Genomic DNA, 21,707 nt, shown 5'->3' on the forward strand with positions numbered 1-21,707 from the left:
GGTCCCAAGTGGGCGGAGCGAGTGGAATCCATGGATGCTGAGCTACGTCTTGCTGAGGGTCGCCGTTTGCTCAGGTAACCCGGGCCAGGTGCGTGGCGGGCGGATGCGAGCGAGCTTAGAGGGGCCGCCCAGCGCCCGGTCGGGGCTCCCTCTTCCCCCGGGGTGAACGGCCACGTGGGCGCGGCGGCCTGCGGCTCGGGCAGAGGCGGAAGTGCGAGGCTGCAGCCCGGAGAACGCGGGTAGTGGAGAGTTATAAGCCAGTGCTGTGAAAACAGCAACACGTGAATGGACGCAACTTTAGCGGCAGGAGACACGATCGCGGGAGCAAGGGGCTCCGCCCTGTCCTCCTCTTGGTCCGTCCGTCCTGGATCCCGTATTCTGGGCGCTCCCTTTTTAAGAAGGAGCTCCGCTGCAGAAAGTAAACGAGGCGTGTCGTGGTGGCAGGAAACGAATTCCTAAGCCTTTACTGGTATATCCGCCTGAAAGTTATTAAATCATTCAGATGTGGGAAGTGCTCATATTTTACGTTGGCTTCAGCCTTTTGGGATTGCATTGGGAAACACCTTTCCGGTTTCCCAGGGTTTAATTTTTTTTAGTTGTGGCTCTCTCTTTTTTAAGTGATTTTGTGCAGTGCTGGGTGGACTGGCTCTACTAATTTTGTATGGCTGGCATCTTAGAAAGTTATTCCAGAAAATGGGAGATCTCCTGACAAAAATATGTAACTTGTCCCCTAGGTCTGAGGTTTGTAATGACAATTCTTTAAAAAGGGGCCTGAGAAATTGCAGGCTGGTTAGCATAACTTCAGGTAAACTGTTAGAAAGCACTTTTGAAGTTAGCAAGCATATAGAAGTCACAAGTTTTGCTGAAGCAGTGTGTCTCCTGCAAAGATAAGTCCTGCCTCATTAATCGTATGGAGTAAGTTGAGAGTAAGTAGGCGAGTGGATAGAGGTGATCCAGTAGACCCGGCCTTTATCAACCTGGAGCCTTCCAGATGTTTTGGACTGCTGGATGGGAGTTGGGGGGTCCAAAACATCTGGATTGCTCCAGATTGCCCTTGTATTATGCTCTGTGGTTTTCCCATAACTGGCCACTGTGGGGAAACAGGATGCTAGACTAGAGGGCCCCTGTCCTGATGTTGCAAGGCCCTTTTGTGTTGATAGCACTGGGTTTTTGAGTGGTTGCCCTTCTTTAACTTTGCTTACAGCCCAGCAGAGCTGCTGTCTGCTCGCACACGTGATCACAAGGTCCCTCAGCGCTCGCATGGCCAGAAGGATTTCCTCCCCGATGGATCGCAAGAGCAAGAGGAGAGGCTGCGCCAGTGCCGGGAAGAACACTGGCAGCTTTTGGAGGAAGAGCGTGTGGAGCGGTTGTACGTCATGTAATACCGCAATAAAATAGAACAATAACAATCAACAATTAAAACTGTCGTTTTTAAAAAAGCATTCAGACGCCAGGGAGAGATTAAACCACATTGTGCATGCATGTGTGTAAACCTAAAAACCACAAGAGAATGAGCTACACAAACCCATCTAGGGAAGTTGTTTCAGAGCCAGGGTTACTGCAACGGAAAATGTTCTGTCCCATGTCCCAGGCAATGATGAGTTTGAAGGACATGGAACAAGCATTGGATGGTGAGCTTTGTATGGGTGTGCAGGTCCAAGGAGGCAGAGACAGTCTGACAGATTGACTGGTCTCAAACTCTTTAAACTGCTGGCCTGACTTAGAGGGTAAAGAAGCTTCAAACATCATTTGCCAGGCCACTATAGGGAAGTATAGTGCTGCCTCTGTGACTGATGAGCACTGTCAGCCCTATTCTGCAGATTGAGAGACAGAAGCATGTATACAGTGAAATAACTGAATGCGTTAAAAATGTAGATTCACAGTTCCTGATTTCTTTGCAAGGCAATTTGAAGCTGGATACAGAAGAAGCTGTTTTTACATAAGGATTTTACATGACAAGAGTTGCCCCCTGATCTTTTTTCAAAAGGTTGTACTTCCAGCTAAGACTAAAATGGTTTCTTAACCCCTTTTCAGTTAAGGTAACAGGATATAATTTTATTTAAACTTCTTTTGTAGGGGATGTCTGGTGGCAGCTGAGTGGAAGCCCCAGGAAGGTATTGTCGAGCTGAAAACCCCTGCTGTAAGTCGCACTGTTCATCTTTATGCTGTTGTTTCTTGCTCTTTTTAAATTACGTAGCGTCCCTACAGAGCCTGCCTTCAAATAAAAAACAACAACCCACCACACAGAGTGGAGTTTGGATCGGGGTCTAGGCCTTGCCTGGTATGGCTTTTCTTCTTGCACAGCTCAGTGTGGAAGGTGCTTTTGCAGTGTTCAGCTTGGGAGAGGCTGGATTGCTTTTGGAACCTGCTACTCTCCCTGGAGAGCAGCTTCTCTGACGGGGCTGGCCAGTGCAGCGCTTAGATGATGAGGGGGTGGCGGGTGGCTTCATGAAATCTACATGCTTCACCCCCAGTTCCTCCCAGTTTCATCCACATCTTGCTTCCCTGTGGCATTCTAAGCCCGGCATAGGCAAACTCGGCCCTCCAGATGTTTTGGGACTACAACTCCCATCATCCCTAGCTAACAGAACCAGTGGTCAGGTATGATGGGAATTGTAGTCCCAAAACATCTGGAGGGATGAGTTTGCCTATTCCTGTAAGCAAAAGATAAGGCAGGAAGGCAGCCACTGTAATTGAAGCATGGGACATGTATAGGTAGCCTGAGTAAATAATATAGAGCTGCATAGCTACAAGAACTGTCATGCAGAGATCTAGATGGGGAAGCTATGGGTATCCTTAAATAGAGATGTGGAAGGTAGATTGTGCCCCACTGTAATCTTCTCAAACAGCAGCTTTCATAAAAGGTAGAAGGTGACACATCCTCAAGCCTCACCTGCAATTCATGCCACAGGGCAACAGATCAGGTTCTCCTCTCATAAATAGCCAAAAGCCTGATGGAGAGGATATGACTACATCACAAAGTATAGGAGAGAGTCTGGAATATTTTCCTTAAAGGATCCAGCCTTTCTGGGCATGCCTTACCTTGCAGAAAACCATTTTGAAGGCTTGTGTATCTGTCTAGAGCTAATCCTAACAACTGACATTTTCTTTTCTTGCCAGGGGAAATTTTGGCATACTATGGGTTTTGCAGAGCACGGAAAGCAATGCTTGCATCCAGAAGAAGCCCTGTATCTCCTGGAATGTGTAAGTAGACTGGGCTTGCAGGCTTAAGAAATTTTGATTCCATGTTTTTATCAAGTGCCGAGTGGGATTTTGCACGGGCAGCTGCCTTCCCCTCCTCATTTGTCCTGCAGCACCTCGCAGAAAGGTCTCAAGCTCCATGAAGCCACCTGTTGCAGAATAAATGATGACCGTTTGCAAATATGCACGTTTATCTGTGGAGCACGGGAGTAGGATGGGGACAGAAGCTGAAGGAGGGTGCAGAATGTGCACAGGGGTAATTGTGCACTGCTAAGAGGAATTGATGTAACAAACCATGCCTTGTATGAATGCCGTATTCCACCCTAGCTGAAGTAAGGAGAGGATGATACCTTGTGCTTAGAAAATAGCTGGCATTGCCCCTTTGTGTTTTTATGGTGCTCTAAGAGAAGGGGTCAATATACCCTTGTTGCAGTTTTCTCCATTGTTTTCTGCTGCTTCCATGGCCTGGTTGCCCCTGTTCTTCTTGGCACAGACTGAGAGCAGACTCTGTTACACTAGTGTCACCTTCCCCAGTTGGACTCCCAACTCTCATCACTCCTAGCCAGCATGGTCAGTGGTCAGGGAAGAAGGGGGTTGTCATCCCAACAACATCTGAATACCTAAGGTTGGGGAAAGCTGCCCTTGTTCTTTGTAAAGGGTAGGCAGTGTATACCTGTGCATATGGATCTCTAAGCACCTGGGTGCTTGTGTTGGGATTGGACCAGGTCCCCAAAACATTCTTGCAATAGATGTTAAGGATCCTATTCAGCCCAAGTGGGACATACCCTCTGCTCTCCACCTCAATACATGCTGTTGCCCTAAATCCCCAAGAGGGAAGGTTAAAGAAAAAAGCAGTGTACTTCTGAGTTAAAATGGGCTGGCTGGCTCCTGAGACCACAGAATATGGTCCCCACAGAGTTTTTATGCAGGCTTTAATTCCTAAATGTTATGCTCCTGTCTTCTAGGGATCTATTCAGCTGTTCTACAGAGGCCTGCCTATGTCAGTTCAGGAAGCCTATGAGAATCTGCTATCCCAGAAGACAGTGAGCCTGCTGAAGTACCAGGTATGTCTCAGGATTTGGGTTCGGCTGCAGGTATCGATCTCATGGAAAAGCCGACAAAGCCCAAGCTCACACGTACGGCACTGAATCAGAATGAATGAAAATGGCGAGAGTTCTGCAGCAAGCACAGAACCACATTTGGAGACGTATCAACCTGTGTTGGTGAAGTATTTAGTTTCTGAGTGATGGAAGGAGTTTCTCTCATTCCCTGGGGACTGGGAGTTGTGTGGAGGTTCAGAGCAAATAGCCCTGTGCCAAATTGGTTACCACCATATACTTAGCAGATGCATTTACTCTGGCAGCGAAGGATGTGTGTCAGTATACTACCAGTGTTTTGGGCTTTCTGTTAAGTAACATAGGAGACTTAAAATATTTTTCACGCTTCAATATTCTATGAAAGCATAAACAATATCTGCTGTGGTATCTGATAGCTCTATAACCCCCCCTTTTTTAATTACTTTTTATAAAAGTGTGTGTGTGTGTGTGAGAGAGAGAGAGAGAGAGAGAGAGAGAGAGAGAGTGTATACACCTCCTCTTTTTCTTTCTTTTCCATAATGGGAAGTTAAGATCTGTGAGTCTGGCGGTATATGTTGGCATAAGGGCTCTTCAGCTGATTTGTGGCATTCTCCACAAGGGTGAATGGTGCCTGTGATTATGTTTGGAAGAGAAGTGCAAGCCTCTCTGGCATCTTACCAGGTGCTGCAGCACAGGCTGTGAGCTACTCTCCTTGTAAATAATAATAATAATAATAATAATAATAATAATAATAATAAGTGCTTTGGGGTGGCAAAGCATTAACATGCAAAGCAAAATGAGTCACGATCACTCTGCAAATATTGTTTATGTTTTGTAATGTGTTTTGGTAACGCTTATATGATAAATGTGCCTTTGGCAACATGGATCTGATCAGTGGCGTAGCGTGGGGGGTGCAGGGGGGGCCGGCCGCACCGGGCGCAACATCTGGGGGTTAGGGTTAGGGGGCGCAAATCCATGGGTTAGGGGGCGCAAATTACTTGCCTTGCCCCGGGTGCTGACAACCCACGCTACGCCACTGGATCTGATACAGATTTTTATTGTTACTATTTTATTTCATAACATTTATACACTGCTTGATTGTAAAAACAACAACCTCAAAGCAGTTAAAGAAAAGAATGTGATAAAACCAAGCAAAATTACAACCCAACTTCAAAACATACTAAATTTAAAATACTAAAACCGATTAAAATTACCTCAGCTTTCTAAGCATCTGGGTAGGCTTGTCTAAACAAGAATGTTTTTAGCAGGTGCAGAAAGGGGTGAAGGTGTCTGCTTGATCTCAATAGGTAGGGAGTTTCAAACTGTTGGTGCTGCCACACACACACACACACACACACACACACACACACCTACCCCTACACACCTCTGCTGGAGAGGCAATAGCAGCAGCTGAGCAGAATGGCTTTCCGTCATGGGTAATGTTGATTCAAGTTTTGTTGTATGATCCTGAAAGGACACAAAAGTCAGACTTCATTTTCATCCCTGTTTTAAGGTATTCAGCCACTTGAAAAGACTGGGTTACATCGTTCTGAGATTCCGTCCCAGGTAATTGATGGTGTTTGATGGTGGTCTTTCTCCCTCCCTTAGAACACCCTTCTCAAGGTTTTCCTTTAGGCACCCCCTTAGCATTGCATGTTGGTTCCTTCTGTATCTCTCGCCCTCCCTCCGTTTTCACATCCCAACCTCCCAAGGTTAGTGCATACCTTCCTATTCTTTGGGTCAGTATATGGATTTTGCTTCCCACTTCTTCCTTCAATTTCAAATGAGTCTGTGGATTAATCAGGTGAAGAGCTGATAACCAGGAGGAAGGGCGGTTTCCTATCATCATTTCTGCATTGCTAAAAAGGCTTTTGCAGCTAAGAGTGAATGGCATGTCCTGGTTTCTGTTCTCTGATTCCCCTTTTTTATATAATAATTTTTATTAAATTTTCTGTTTTACAATTTCAAATAAACATTTTACAAACTTTAAAATATCCATTGACTTCCTCCTTCTCCTTCCATGGTTCATTTTACATATCTTGCATCCCTGCGTATTTTACAATAACCATTCAAATAAATTTCCCACTATTACATCCATCAAGAATTATTAACACTGTTGAATTTATCTTATTGTTGCCAGCGTTTTCAGCTGTACACACTTATTTTCCATATATTCAATAAACGTTTTCCAGTCTTCTTTAAACGTATGTTCTCCTTGCTCTCTTATTCTGTATGTTAAATCTGCAAGCTGTGCATATTCTGTCAACTTGAGTTGCCAATCCTCTTGAGCTGGGACCTCGCTCACTTTCCATTTTGGGGCTAACGAAACACGGGCTGCAGTTGTTGCGTACATGAATAACCTTTTCTGACACCTGGGGATTTCAGTCTGGGTTATCCCCAGCAGAAAGGACTCTGGTTTTGGGGAGGAAAGTAATTTGAAACATTTATTTTTTTCAAAATAAAAAAGATTCCTTCCAGTAGCACCTTAAAGACCAACTAAGTTAGTTCTTGGTATGAGCTTTCGTGTGCATGCACACTTCTTCAGATCTGAATCGTCAACTATTGTCCCTCTGCCTAAAAAATCCACAATCAGTAGTTTGAATGACTATAGACCAGTTGCACTGACTCCAATCATCATGAAGTGTTTTGAGAAACTGGTGCGCCGTCACATTATCTCCTGTCTTCCATCAACTTTTGACAACTACCAGTTTGCATACAGAGTAAATAGATCCACAGAAGACGCCATCAATACCACTCTCCATGCTGCTCTGTCCCATCTGGAGCAGCCGGGGAGTTATGTGAGGCTGCTGTTTGTGGATTTTAGCTCTGCTTTTAACACTATCCTCCCCCATAGACTGGTGTCCAAGCTAGAGGCGATTGGACTCTCCAACTCCACCTGTCTCTGGGTTTTGGATTTTTTGTCAGAACGTTCCCAGAGGGTTAGAGTAGGGTCACACATGTCCACAGCCCTTAGCCTTAACACCGGCTCACCACAGGGTTGTGTGTTGAGTCCCCTGCTCTACACTATCTATACGTATGACTGTACAGCCATCTATTCCAGCAACAAAATCATCAAGTTTGCTGATGACACTACGGTGGTAGGGCTCATTTCAGGAGGGGATGAGTCCGCCTATCGGGACGAGGTGGAGCGGCTCTGTGTTTGGTGTGGAGAGAACAATCTGGCTCTTAATACGGCTAAGACCAAGGAATTGGTGGTGGATTACAGGAAAAAAAAGGCGGACATTCAGCCCTTGTATATCAACGGGGAACGGGTGGAGAGGGTGGCGGAATTCAGGTTTTTGGGAGTAGCTATCGATCAGGGCATGACTTGGAGCGCACATACCACTGCTCTGGTGAAGAAGGCCCAGCAGAGAATTTATTTCCTCAGACTTTTAAAGAAGAACAATCTGAGTGAGAGACTGCTGGTGTCCTTCTACCGAGGCTCCATAGAGAGCATTCTTACATACTGTATTTGTGCTTGGTTCTCCAGTTGTACAGCTAGGGAGAGGAAGGTGCTCCAGAAGGTCATAACCACAGCCCAAAGGATTATTGGTCATCCTCTCCCATCTTTGGAAGAACTGTACGGTTCCCGTTGTCTTAGGAAAGCAAATAACATCCTGCAGGATTCATCTCACCCGGGACACTGTCTGTTTGCACTACTGCCTTCTGGCAGAAGATATAGAAACATCAAGTCAAAGACTAATAGACTGAAAAACAGTTTCTATCCAAGAGCTGTGGCCCTTTTGAATGCTGTAACTCGTTAGTGTGACCTGGGAGTTTGATGGGTGTGGTGTGGGTGTGGCTGGAATGTGGTTTGTTTGGTTGTTGTTGTTGTCTTGCTTTTGTTGTTTTAAGGGATGGCATCCAATTTCGTTGCACTTTGTGCAATGTTGCACTTGTGTAATGACAATAAAGAATCTATCTATCTATCTATCAAAAGAAGTGTGCATGCACACGAAAGCTCATACCAAGAACTAACTTAGTTGGTCTTTAAGGTGCTACTGGAAGGAATCTTTTTTATTTTGACTATGACAGACCAACACGGCTACTTATTTTTTTCAGTTCATCATAGATCATTTCCTAATCCTCTTTTACCTTTTTACATGTCCACCACATAATAATTTATTATTTATTATTTATACCCCGCCCATCTGGCTGGGCTTCTCCAGCCACCATGGGCAGCTTACAACAAACCACTCCAACAAAATATTAAAATACAGTAATACATCAAACATTAAAAGCTTCGCTAAACAGGGCTGCCTTCAGATGTCTTCTAAAAGTTTGGTAGTTGTTGTTCTCTTTGACATCTGATGGGAGGGCATTCCACAGGGAGGGCACCACTACCGAGAAGGCCCTCTGCCTGGTTCCCTGTAACTTGGCTTCTCTCAGTGAAGGAACCGCCAAAAGGCCCGCGGTGCTGGACCTCAGTGTCCAGGTAGAACGATGTGAAAGAATGTTCCCTCCACCTCTTTACACTTCCAGCACTTATCTGCTTCTGTCTTGTAAATCTTAGCCAACCTACTCAGAGTTTAATACCATCTTCTGATTCCCCTTTTAACTCCACAGCACTGTTCCAACGCCATATGAGAGGCAGCTGAATCTGGATAGCCACTGCCAGGGCACAGAGAGAAGCCGCAGCAAGAGGCGGAGGAGCTCCAGCCCTCGGTAAAACCATACAGATGCTGGGAGTGGTGCCCTTGACTGGCTAGCCCTAGGTGGGCATGTTACTGCATACTGTGAAATGTTTCAGTTCTGTTTCTGTCCTGTCCCCCCAGCACTTTTCATGTTTGCCACTTGCCACAATGTAGGGGTGGCCAATTTGGTGCCCTGCAGAGGTTGCTGGACTCCAGCTCCTATCATCACTAATCATTGGCCATGCTGGCTGTGGCAGATGGGAGCTTGGTATCCCAACATCATCTGGAAGCCTGCAGGTTTTGCACCCATTCCCAAAGGGTAGGTAAAGGTAAAGAGACCCCTGACCATTAGGTCCAGTTGTGGCCGACTCTGGGGTTGCGGCGCTCATCTCGCTTTATTGGCTGAGGGAGCCAGCGTACAGCTTCTGGGTCATGTGGCCAGCATGACTAAGCCGCTTCTGGCAAACCAGAGCAGCGCACGGAAATGCCGTTTACCTTCCCGCCAGAGTGGTACCTATTTATCTACTTGCACTTTGATGTGCTTTCGAACTGCTAGGTTGGCAGGAGCTGGGACCGAACAACAGGAGCTCACCCCGTTGCGGGGATTCAAACCACGGGCCTTCTGATTGGCAAGCCCTAGGCTCTGTGGTTTAACCCACAGTTCTACCCGCGTCAGTGAAAAGAGTCAAGAACTCAATAATAGTGGTTATTGCGTTAGATAACAGGTGGGGCCTAATGGATTCCTTCAAATACTGTGACCTTGGTAGTTTTTGATGGTAAAGGAACATGCCCATGTTTTATTTGTCTGGGGCTTTCATTATACATCTTTAGGTGCCAGGCGAAAGCGTTATAAGGGAAGATAGTAATTACTTCTCCCAGCACATCAGGTCTGAAACTACAATGTTTTTGAAGGGCTACACATGTGAAATGGATTTTATATTTATAAGATGTAACCAAGGCACTGTTTATAAGGGGGGGAAAGGTCAGCTGCAAGAATGGACTAACGACTAGTAAAGGATGACAGTCCTCAAAAATAGGGGGCATCTTATACATGGCGATGTCTTATAGATGGGAAAATACGGTAATTTGGTTTGATTTGTAATAATTTGGAAATAATTTTTTAAAAATAATTAAAGAAAAAGAAAATGTTCCTCTTCGACCAGGCCTTTAACTGATTAATATTCTATAGCCTTTTAAATGAGTTTGTGTAGGGGGATTTTTGTTTTGTTTTTGTTTTAAGTGTTAATTTTGTGCTTCTATCCTTTTTTAATCTTGTGAAGCACCCTGAAATCTTCAGATTAAGGGTGGTATATACATTTTAATAATAAATTAATATAATATAATTTATTTCCCTTTTCCCTTTGATTAGGTTGTCACAAGACAAGAAACCCAAAGCATCAGAGAAGTCTCAGGAATGCAGAGAGTCGCCCCAAAAGACCAGGAGGTATCACGAGAGTTCCAGGCACCCAACGCCCGATGATTCTTCCAAGGAAAGCACAAAGGCTTCAGATCCTAAAACTGCAGTTGTGGAGTCAGCCCCATCTTGTAGCATCCCAAGAGAAGCTCCAGCTCGTGCTCAAGATGACAAGAAGAGGTCTAGCAAGACCTTTCGTGGGGACCGCAGCGACGTCGCTCCTTCCCGCTGGGATTATACCACTATTGCTTTCCCTAACATGGGTGCTGATAGCCCGCAGACCCTCCTGGCAGAGCCTGATAAGAGGCTCCTTCCGGAGAACGTAACGGCCCGGGAGGTTGATGCGACCCGTTGGCGCAGGAAGCTCAACCAGAAGCACGAGAGGTTGACCCGCAAGGAGCGGGAACAGCTGAAGTGGGAGAGCAGGTACAAAAGCAGCGTCAACGAGGATAGAGAAGTCCGGCGCTGCTCCACATGGCAAGAGTATAAGGCGATTCTGAAAGATAGGAGGCGGTGGGAGGAACGGAACCGCCCTGCACACCTCTGGGAGCAGGCGGTCACTCCGCTTGTGAAGCCAGACCAAGAACTTTCAACAGGTATTGTTGAAAAGAAGCTTTGATCCCTTTTGAGGTAGGGCGACGGGCTAGAATTCAGGTTTCCCCAGAGGCTCCTGAAGGGCAGTTCTTACATCAGTCCTCTGGACAGAGCAACTCCTTCAGAGGGATGATATTCCCAAACAGGCCAAGGACCAGTCCAAGAAACTGTCCATTGCATGCACCTTTCAAGCTGATGCCTCCAGGGATGTGATGCAATTGGTGGCAAGAACCAGTGGGGCAGATTGTCTACTAGCTTGGTAACCCAGTTTGTCATTTCCCCCTTTATATTGCCTTCATCACATCTTTTTCTGTGCCTTCCCCCACTGCCCAGCTACTTAACTTTTTTTAATAAAAAAAAATATTTATTTTATTTTAATAATCATAAATTAATAAGAATAAAAATGTGCACCCCACCACTGAGACCATTCCATTGTAACTATCCAACCTCCCAAAATTTCAACACCTCTTGTGATGGTTTGACCCCTTTCCATTTGAACAGTACAAATTCTACAAACACCTTCCATATCTCCTCAAAATCATTTCTCCTGCATATTCCCTGTCTTGCCTTAATGACACATGTTAATTTATCACTAATAGCTATATCCTACACCTCTTTATACCATTCTTCCATTTTATATTCTGCTTGCCCCTTCCACTTCCTATTTGTAATAATTTGTTCAGCTGTCAATAAATTTGTGAGCAAGTCCTTCATAGCCTGTGAACCTTCCACCCCATCGTAAATTGCTAATAATGCTACCTCCGGACTTTCGGTCAGCTTTAACCCAGTGATTTCTGTTATCTCCTTAATCACCCTTTGCCCCCCCCCAAAGTACATATTTATACCCCCACCACGTCTGAACATAATTCCCGGTTTCCTGGCATCCTCTCCTGCCCGGCTACTTCAATTAGAAAACCTTCTTGCACTTTGAGAAAATCAGTACATGCTCGCCCACCCTCTTTCTATTTACCAAATTTGCATTTTATTGCTGCATAGACTTCATTCTCTTTGCATACAACTATTCTCATCCACAAATCCTCTGGGCAGAAGGAGAGGAAGGTGCGTATAGCTTTGTTGGAGTGGAGGGTGGGGTGGTCAGAATGAAGAGAATGCCTAATCAGGGCAGATAAGATCTTTGAAGAATGCATGCCCCTAATCCAGACCTCTCTTGTGTTCTCCCCACTAGCGAGTGTGCTCCAGCAGATCAGTGTGCTCCAGCCCTCCCATATCCTGGATGAGGCATCTCGGTAAGTATCAAAACTAGAAAGCTGGCCAAATGCTTTTTAATCTCTCTCTGTGGTTCTAGGTGTTAGCAGCTATTCTACACTTTGTATACTGACTTTAAAATATTTCACTCCTGATTTTAAATTGAAACATAGCTCAGTTGGTTAGACTCACAGGGGTCAGCAAACTTTTTCAGCAGGGGGCTGGTCCACTGTCCCTCAGACCTTGTGGGGGGGCGGACTATATTTTTTGGGGGGTGGATGAATGAATGCCTACGCCCCACAAATAACCCAGAGATGCGTTTTTAGGGAAGTTTTTAATATTTAATGCTGTATTGTTTTTAACACTCTATTGGGAGCCGGCCAGAGTGGCTGGGGAAACTCAGCCAGATGGGCGGGGTATAAATAATAATAATAATAATAATAATAATAATAATAATAATAATAATAATAATAATAATAATAAATTATAGCACACATTCTACTCATGTAAAAACACCAGGCAGGCCCCACAAATAACCCAGAGATGCATTTTTAATAGAAGGACACATTCTACTCATGTAAAAACACGCTGATTCCTGAGCCGTCCACGGGCTGGATTTAGAAGACGATTGGGCTGGATCCGGCCCCTGGGCCTTTGTTTGCCTACCCATGGGTTAGAGCATGGCACCAATAACACCAAGGTTGCAGGTTTGATCCCTGTATGGGACAGCTGCCCATTCCTACATTGCAGGGGGTTGGACTAGCTGATCCTCAGAGTCCCTTCCAACTCTCCAGTTGTGTGATTCTGTGGAAGCTCATGAACTTCGAATGCTGTTTTAAATTATGTGCCAGACACGTGCTTACCAAAGGACTAACATCCAAACAAACTAATAATCATGGGCAAAGTGCAGTGTGTACCTGAATGTCCCTGCTTCTTCCAGTCATAGAAATGGGAGGATATCAGTTGCAAGTTCAGTTCAGATTTATGTGCTTGCCATTCATCCTTGTCAGTAGAGAACATCCTCTGTGAGACGCTCTCGCTCATGAGTCTCAGGCGGTGGCAATGCTTGGAATACTGAAATCCAGAGCCTGTGGTTCCGTATCTGATAGGGAAGCTTTGTAATTCTGGGTTGTGTAACGACTGCAAAAATGAAGTTAGAGGCTTGTTTGGTGTTAATTGGGAGCGTGCAAATGAAATCTGCTATGTGTGGTGGTTGGGGAGGTGGATTTCAGAGCCCCGGGGAAACACTGCTGTCTGTTTAAAAGCTAATGTCTAACCTACCTAGCTGTGGAATTAATCTGGATATCTGTTAAAGCAGGCATGGCCAAACTTGGCCCTTCAGCTGTTTTGGGACTACAATTCCCATCATCCCTGACCACCGGTCCTGTTAGCTAGGGATGATGGGAGTTGTAGTCCCAGAACAGCCGGAGGGCCAAGTTTGGCCATACCTGTTTTAAAGTATCAGAAACTGGAAGTTCAGAGTGTGTCTTTGCTATCCTCCTGAGTTCCCTAGCCTCATTATGATGCCCACTCTCAACGCCCTCTCCCAGCCAACTCTTTTAACACCTTAAGAAGTTGTGGGTCCCCTTCCCTTAATTCCACTCTAGATCCTGCCAAAATATGCTGTAGCTAAAGATGTGCTTTCCTGTTTTTCCCTCCTCTGGTACTTCTCTGTGGGTACAGGAGACCTTTCAAGCTTTGTACTCATAACTAACCTCCTCAACAGACTGCAGAACGATACCAGGGATATGAAGATTGATTTTGATGTGTATCAAGCAGATGTGGCTTCCAGCTTCAAGAAGAATGACCCTGGGAAGCCCTACGCCCGGATGTGTGTTCGGAGGTACTAGGCACTCATACGTTTATTGATCAGCAAAGTTACATAGTCTAATCTGTTAAAGAATTTAGCTTACAGTTTTGTTATGGAGAGAGCCTAAGTCTTCTTTCAAAAAAGTGGAAGTTTTAGCTCTAATGGGTTGCATTAACAATGGATTTTTAGAGTACTGTAGTTGAACGGTTTGAAGTCCTTAAAAGCAATGTACATGCTGAGAAAGTGGAACTCTTCCGCAGTCAGTCAACAAGGATGCCTGCATTTAGAGAGGAGATCATGCCAGCTGGGCAGCTTCCTGCTGCAGTCCAGGTGTGGGTGTAAGAGAGTCTTCCACCAACCCAAGAGACACACAAGGACTGTCTTGTTAGTAGTGCTCTTTGATTTGGGGCAGGAACCTGGTTGTGGAGACCATGTGAGGACTCTGAATCCCAGCTGCTGAATTCCCTAGCCCCCTCTATACTTTCTGGTTCTGTGGCCGATATTTTAGCGCAGAGGTTTTCAATCTCTTTGAGTCCACGGCTCCCTTGACCAACTACATTCTTTCTGTGGCACCCCTGTGGGGTTCAGGAGCCCAGTTATGTCACCCCTTGCCTGCAGAGCTGGCAGCCCCTCACCCTTTATCGAACACCCTCCCTTGTGGAGTGTTCCTTTAGGCTCCTCTCCTCGCCCCTCTCCTTGGGAGTCCTCTGAGAGCCAGTGTGGTGTAGTGGTTAAGAGCAGTAGACTAGTAATCTGGGGAACCAGGTTCGCTTCCCCGCTCCTCCACATGCAGCTGCTGGGTGACCTTGGGCCAGTCACACTTCTCTGAAGTCTCTCAGCCCCACTCACCTCACAGAGTGTTTGTTGTGGGGGAGGAAGGGAAAGGAGAATGTTAGCCGCTTTGAGACTCCTTAAAGGGAGTGAAAGGCGGGATATCAAATCCAAACTCTTCTTCTTCTTCTTCTTCTTCTTCTGAGCAGCTGCTGCTGCCGCCCCTGGTTTCCGAGCTGCCCCCTCTGCCCGAAAGAGAGGTGCCTCTTCACACTGCCCCACAGGGGCCTGTGACTTACCTGTCCATTCCCAATAGCAAGGTCTGGCGAACTGACTGACTGGGCTTCCTCACCCACTTGCTTGTTTACTCCGAGGCCGCCTCAGCTCCTGGCAACCAGCACCCCCTGGCCAGCCCCCAGCAGCAGAGCGCATACCTGCACTGCCATCAGGGGCGTCTTACTCATAGAGGCTAGTGGCGCGGGGCGCCAAGTTCTGGAGGGCACCAGGGAAGAGGCAGAGGCTGGATGCAGCGCCTCCCGACATCAGCTCACCACCTCCGCCATGCCACGCCGAAGCAGCACCGTGCCTGGAGCCTCCGTCTGCCATGGCCACCGCGGCACGAAGCAGCCAGCTGAGTCAGGAGGTGCCCTGTCCAGCCTCTGCCTCTTCCCCGCCAGAGGAGCCACCCTCCAGCCGCTGCCCGCCTCCTCCAGCCCCACCGGCAGCACCGTCCTCCCTAAAAATCTCTGGGAAAGGGGGGGGCACCGGAGGGAGCTTTGCACCACGGCACCGGATATGCTTAAGACGGCCCTGACTGCCAAGGCACACTGGTTGAAAACCACTGCTTTAGCCAATACTTACCTGCATGGTTAACAAAATTCTGTCCCGAATCATGAGGACTTGAAATTCCCTGCCCCCCACTGAATACAGTACAGTGGTACCTCGGGTTACATACGCTTCAGGTTACATATGCTTCAGGTTACAGCAGCAGCGGAAGGCCCCATTAGCTAAAGTGATGCTTCAGGTTAAGTACAGTTTCAGGTAAAGAACGGACCTCCGGAACAAATTAAGTACCGTATTTTTCGCTCTATAACACGCACCCGACCATAACACACACGTAGTTTTTAGAGGAGGAAAATCCGTAGGCATGCCACCCGTAGGCATTCCCTCTATAACACGCACAGACATTTCCCCTTACTTTTTAGGAGGAAAAAAGTGAGTGTTATGGTGCAAAAAATACGGTACTTAACCTGAGGTACCACTGTACTAGATTCCCAGGAATTTACATATGTCACCAGACAGCTAGATCATGGGAATACCAGTTTCCCAACCTGCTCCAAGTTAGATTATCCAGGATGTCTTTTTTCAGAAAATCAAGCACGTTTGCTGTTGAGAAAGATAAGCATATCTCTTTCCCTCCCTCTCTCCCTCTCTCTCTCTCTCTCTCTCTCTCTCTCTCTCATAGGTTTGATGAGCCGATCCCATCCCTGAGGGCAGTGAAGCAGCTTGCTTGCCAAAGTGGAGATGTCACAGTGGTCTTTGCACTAGTAGATAATGGAGACATCTCTTTCTACTCTTTCAAGGAATTCAAGCTGCCTGTGGATGTTCATCCCTGATGTTCCTGCTGTCACATCAGGAAACATCTTTGGAACTGGTGTGTGTTTTATACAAAATATTACTCAGGACTATATAGAATTTAATAGCTACCTACCTTGTGTCGCCAATAGATGCAATTTTCATGCAGCAAGAGCCTGCCCATTTCATAAAAGCAAAGAGTAGTTCAAACAAAACAAACATTTCTGGACAGAAACGCACAAATGTATTTTGTTTCGTTTTTGCCTGGACATGGCATAGTGGCTCTGCCAATCTGGAATGATTTGCTAGTTATTTGATGCCAGGGAAGTGTTTCCATGATAAATAATGTTGCTTGTACCATCTGGAAGCCTTGGCAAACAAAAACTCTAGAAACCAACATTCAGTATCAGTGATTCAACAAGTGACGCAGAGCAAGCCATTACTGCAGGGATAGCCAATGTTGTTGGACTGCAACTTCCATCATCTCTGACCATTGACCTCGCAGGCTCTGGCTGATGGGAATTGTAATCTAACATCTGGAGGACCATATTGTTTTTCCCTGTGTTATTGCATCATGTTCTTTGTAGTCACAGAACAGCCAGTGAAAACCTGAGAATAGTCTTCTGTGGTTGGGCAGATAGATGATTCTTTAAGTGCTTTCCCCACCGTCTTCAACAGCAATGATCTTCCAGAGGAAAGGAAACTACAGAACACTGAGATCTTGCAGAGAGTCCATGGAAAAAGACACCACCAGTTTGTGTGTGTGTGTTATTTCCATAAAGTTAGTGAACCTTTAATTATTCAGAGCTGGAGTCATTATTACTGGGCTGCCATACTTCTGCTTTACAGCTTCTCTCCAGGATGCAAATTGATATTCCCTGTTGAGAATTAACTGTCTATATTACAAAGTTTATTTATAACCCTTGCTGCTATGGAGTTTTCTCTTCTTCTCTTCTCCAGATACCAAATTTCTGCCTCTTTTTTTGCCTATGAACTTGCTACAGTCATTGAAGCCAGAAAGCAGTTATCAAAAATAAAGGGCCTGTGTATTTTTTCCTAAGAAATTTTAGAGGTAGTTTTGTTTACGAAGGTTGGGGGTTTTTTTGCCAAGTGTGGAGGCTAAAGCAATAAAATAACAATTAGGTTTACGTTAATACAGTGTCTTGTGGTCCTTTTAGGGTGCTTTCATATAGTGCATTTCTCTTAGGCAAAATATGATTGACAGCAGTTAATGCATTCTGGTCAAATACTTCAGGGCTTTCTTACTTGGCAGTAGTTTGCAGTTTACTACTGCCAGCATTTGCTAACAAGTGGATTCCCAAATGATCTCCCAGAATGCACTGCATTTCTTTTGTGCCCAAGACAGAGAGAAGCAACCGAAAATTGTTGGGCATTTAGCAGCTTGGCCTACCCAGTCATAGTTACCTGAAAGAAGAGACACTAGTTCTATGACCAGAGCTGTCCTAGTGTTTCAGTATAAGGGGAGACAGAGACCAAAGTTTTCATGGTGTATGCTATAACAGAAAACCAGTAATCCTAACACAACCCAAATACCATCATGTTTATATGATGTCAACATTAAGCAGCAAGCCTTGCCCTCTGTTCTCTTAAAGTGTATTTGTCCCACCCATTTGGATGGCTGGCTGAAAATGAGTTCTTTCTGGAGTAGCTCTACTGACCAATGTGGCTATCACCCTGTCTGGATTATGCAGGTTGAGCTGTCAGAGGACGGAACACCCTGATTTCCTATAGAAGACTGGGCTAGAGAGCCTCTAGATATGTTCTGTGCATCATTATTCTTCTTCATTTCATTTCTATACTACTTTATATGTTTAAGAAAAAATCTCAAAGTGGTTTGCAACACACTAAAACCGCAAGTAAAACAATCCAGAATACAGCATTACTGAAGAAAGTCAAATGTAAATTATACCTTCAAACATAATGAACAAGCAACTGAAATATTATTGTAAACATTTCAAAAGAATACATTACAAAGGAAATCAACAATGGTATATACATTTAATGCAGCAAAGTTAACAAAAAAATTCTTAAAACATTTCAAAAGAAAACATTTCTAAAGGAAGTCAATATAAAATGCATATTTAAAACAGAATAGTGAACAAGAGAATAAAATACTCTCTTAAGAATAGAACATATATGCTGCTGTTGCTGCCATTCCTGCAAAAGGCGGTTCATGATGGCTGTGGAAGCTCAGGGTCGAAGGCCTGGGACTGCCCTAAGAGACAGCCAAGATCAGGCATAAGCAAACTCGGCCCTCCAGATGTTTTGGGACTACAACTCCTATCACCCCTGACCACTGGTCCTGTTAGCTAGGGATGATGGGAGTTGTAGTCCCAAAAATATCTGGAGGGCCGAGTTTGCCTATGCCTAGCCAAGATGGTCTCTGGCTTCTTTGTCTCATCTTTTGTAGCTGGAGTCAATTCCAGGGCCTTTGCCTCCCAGGCCAGGTGGAGAAAGGCCTGCAAGGCAGGAAGCAGGTCTTCCAGGACTCCCACACAGAAAATGCTTTACAGCCCAGACCTAACCTTGTTCATTTAGAAGTATGCCTCAATGAATTCACAGGAGATTTTTCTGGCTTGAGTTTCTGAGGGTCCAAAGGATTTCCTGATCTGATACCAAACCACTGCAGGGGGAGAACTCGTGGAAAGAAACGAGAACTTTTGACTATGATGCTGTGTTGCAGTTCACAATTATCAAAGGTGGCTTTCTGAAATCTGCAGACCATAATGGGGAAACTAGTCAATCCCTGCTCTGGACTCCAGGATAGTACATCACAAAATCACAGCAGTTTTGTTTCCATTAGGTAACTGATGGATAATAGCACTCCAGCTACCTCTAATGGTCTACTTCTCCACACATGCGCAAAGTTGTCGAACAATGTCCCAAACTTATGTTTTTTTCATGCCAGCAGAGAGTTTTATACAAAATTGTTGGGAGACAATAAGCACTACATTTCTGCCACTCATCCAGTCCATTTTCATTATTTTATCCCTGTCTGAGAGCCACCCATTATACTTGGCTGATCAGGGAATGATTTCCCGACAGTACAGTACGAAAATACAAAACCATCTACCTTAAAATATGCCAGAAGGACTACCATTAATTGCAGCCAGTCCAGCAGGAGCCACTAACATCACTGTGTCTTACCAACCCAAATGCTAATATCCCTTGTTTTGGTGACAGAATGACATTTGCTAGCCTTCAGGGATATATGGACCAAAATTCTGATGAAACCAGGAAAAGAATAGCAGAAAAAATAAGTAGCAATTCTGGAGCTTCCAGTTACTTGCTGCTAAATAATGTGTTGTTATCTGAACAGTGTCACAAAAAGGTGAGTGTGGCAAGGTGACTCAGTTTCAGCCTTCCTTGTATCCAGGCTTCACAGTACCAGAGTTGTTTGCTGGAGGGGGGAAACCAAGATGAAAGAGACAGAAAATCCCCAGAGGCTGAATTCACAATCTTTGTCATTCAGCTGAAACTAAATATGTTCACTTGTTTGTTTTTTTCTTTTTCTGCTGTTTAGCACTAGTTTTGCTGATGCACAGAGCGGCTTCCAGCCTCTCATTTGTGGCATCGTAACTCAATCACAAGCCAATTGGCTTGGGCAATTCCGAACAATGAACAAAAGTAATTTGATTGCTGCAACGTGGCTTTTGGGTTTCTTGTTTGTTTGTGCTAATGGTGAATAATATTTGAAAGTTGAGTGTTTTATTGAGGGCTGGAAGACTATCAACTACAAATAAAAAAGATCACTTTCACAACTGCTAGATCAGGAATTTTGTTTTAGATCACGCCTTCCTTTTCCAAAACTTGCAACCTTGAAATTTACTTTTGGTGCAGTTAGGGAATTTTAGACTCTGGACTTAATTCTCTTACATAGCATATCTTTTGATTAAAAGGTAAAGGGACCCCTGACCATTAGGTCCAGTTGTGACCGACTCTGGGGTTGTGGCGCTCATCTCGCTTTATTGGCTGAGGGAGCTGGCATACAGTTTCTGGGTCATTTGGCCAGCATGACTAAGCCGCTTCTGGCGAACCAGAGCAGCGCACGGAAATGCCGTTTACCTTCCTGCCAGAGCAGTACCTATTTATCTACTTGCACTTTGAGGTGCTTTCGAACTGCTAGGTTGGCAGGAGCAGGGACCGAGCAACGGGAGCTCACCCCGTTGCGGGGATTCGAACCAGTGACCTTCTGGTCAGCAAGTCCTAGGCTCTGTGGTTTAACCCACAGCGCCACCCGCATCCCTATCTTTTGATTAGGAGTGGCCAATATTGCATCTATAGGTGCACATATGCCCACAGTGGCCGCCTTTGGCACTTGCAGGGGTCTCCTTCCCTTTCACCCATTGAAATTAGCCATGAAAGAAGCATTTTATTGTAGCCAATAGAACAGGTTGCAGTGTGTGCTTGGTTAGTGGGGGGAGGGAAGGTCCATGACACTTTACTCAGGTTCAATTTGACTCCAGAGACCCCAAAAGGCTGGTGACCATTGCTTCAGAGGTAAGGTAGCACTGGTACTCTCTGGAAGGGTGTTTCTGAGGGGGGCCTGTATTTTAATTTACTTCAAAATGTGGCAAGATAACCCCTCTTTGTGTATGTGGGGACTCTCCTGCTTATTTTGTTGAATGGGGCCTTAAACCTCTGCCCCCAAATCCTGCCCTAACAGTACTACTACCATGTTTAGCCTTGCAAATATGCATTTATGTGTGCTTATTTACAAAGCAAGACACATGTTCAGGCTCTATCAGCAGCCTGTATACAACCGTGGCACATGTGTCATTTGAATCAATGCAGTTTGTTATTTCTGCTCCAACCAGGCTTACTGAGAGAAGCATATATTGAAATAATCGTCATGTCAGTGCTTCCCCTTCAGAAACAATAGCAAGAAACTGGTCAGATCCTCTTAAAGGACTCCCTTCCAAGCATAACTGTGAACACAGTACCTTTAATCTACAGCATGATATTCTCTGACGCAAGTTTAATATACTACTATTCAATATGATTGCTCTTAACGTAAACAAGCAGAAGATGTGGCTTGTTTTATCGCTTGATCAGATCCTGCCACCACACACAGCAAGCAGTATAAACTCTACTACCCTCAGAAATATTATAAACAGCCTTGTGGCAGCTTAAAAGACTACTCGGAGATATATTGTGGCGTAAATTGCGGCACAAATTGCTGTTCTTGCTGCAACAGAGTTAACAGGGCAACACCTTTAGAAATTATCACAAGTATCATGTGTGGAAAAGAGAGATAAGAGGAAACAAAAGACATTTGGTCATGATCAAGAATTAGAACTGTCATGAATATTAGTAAGATCAAGACCTCTAATTAACGGTGGTAATCTTTATTATACAGCTTGGGGAGGAGGAAATGCAATCTGGAGAAGCGCAACGTTCGAGTT

At 45.1% G+C, this 21,707-nt stretch overlaps 1 protein-coding gene across 3 annotated transcripts; it reads left to right on the forward strand.

The window, feature by feature from the left end:
- Positions 1-17,435, forward strand: TSEN54 (tRNA splicing endonuclease subunit 54). Of its 3 annotated transcripts, XM_082204013.1 has the most exons (12): positions 1-74; positions 1,205-1,369; positions 2,077-2,140; positions 3,121-3,204; positions 4,167-4,265; positions 5,791-5,843; positions 8,844-8,942; positions 10,281-10,921; positions 12,106-12,166; positions 13,852-13,968; positions 16,172-16,360; positions 16,869-17,435. In XM_082204013.1, exons 1-11 carry the CDS (start codon positions 31-33, stop codon positions 16,320-16,322), a joined length of 1,578 nt encoding a protein of 525 aa, XP_082060139.1. In that variant the 5' UTR covers positions 1-30; the 3' UTR covers positions 16,323-16,360; positions 16,869-17,435. The 3 variants fall into 3 exon arrangements, with proteins under 3 accessions (XP_082060139.1, XP_082060138.1, XP_082060140.1); XM_082204012.1 differs by having other exon boundaries at positions 16,172-17,435; XM_082204014.1 differs by lacking the exons at positions 16,172-16,360; positions 16,869-17,435 and having other exon boundaries at positions 13,809-13,943.
- Positions 17,436-21,707: the final 4,272 nt, after the last annotated feature.

The sequence above is a fragment of the Podarcis vaucheri genome (assembly GCF_965113315.1).
Source record: "Podarcis vaucheri genome assembly, chromosome: 2".
NCBI classification, from domain to species: Eukaryota; Metazoa; Chordata; class Lepidosauria; order Squamata; family Lacertidae; genus Podarcis; species Podarcis vaucheri.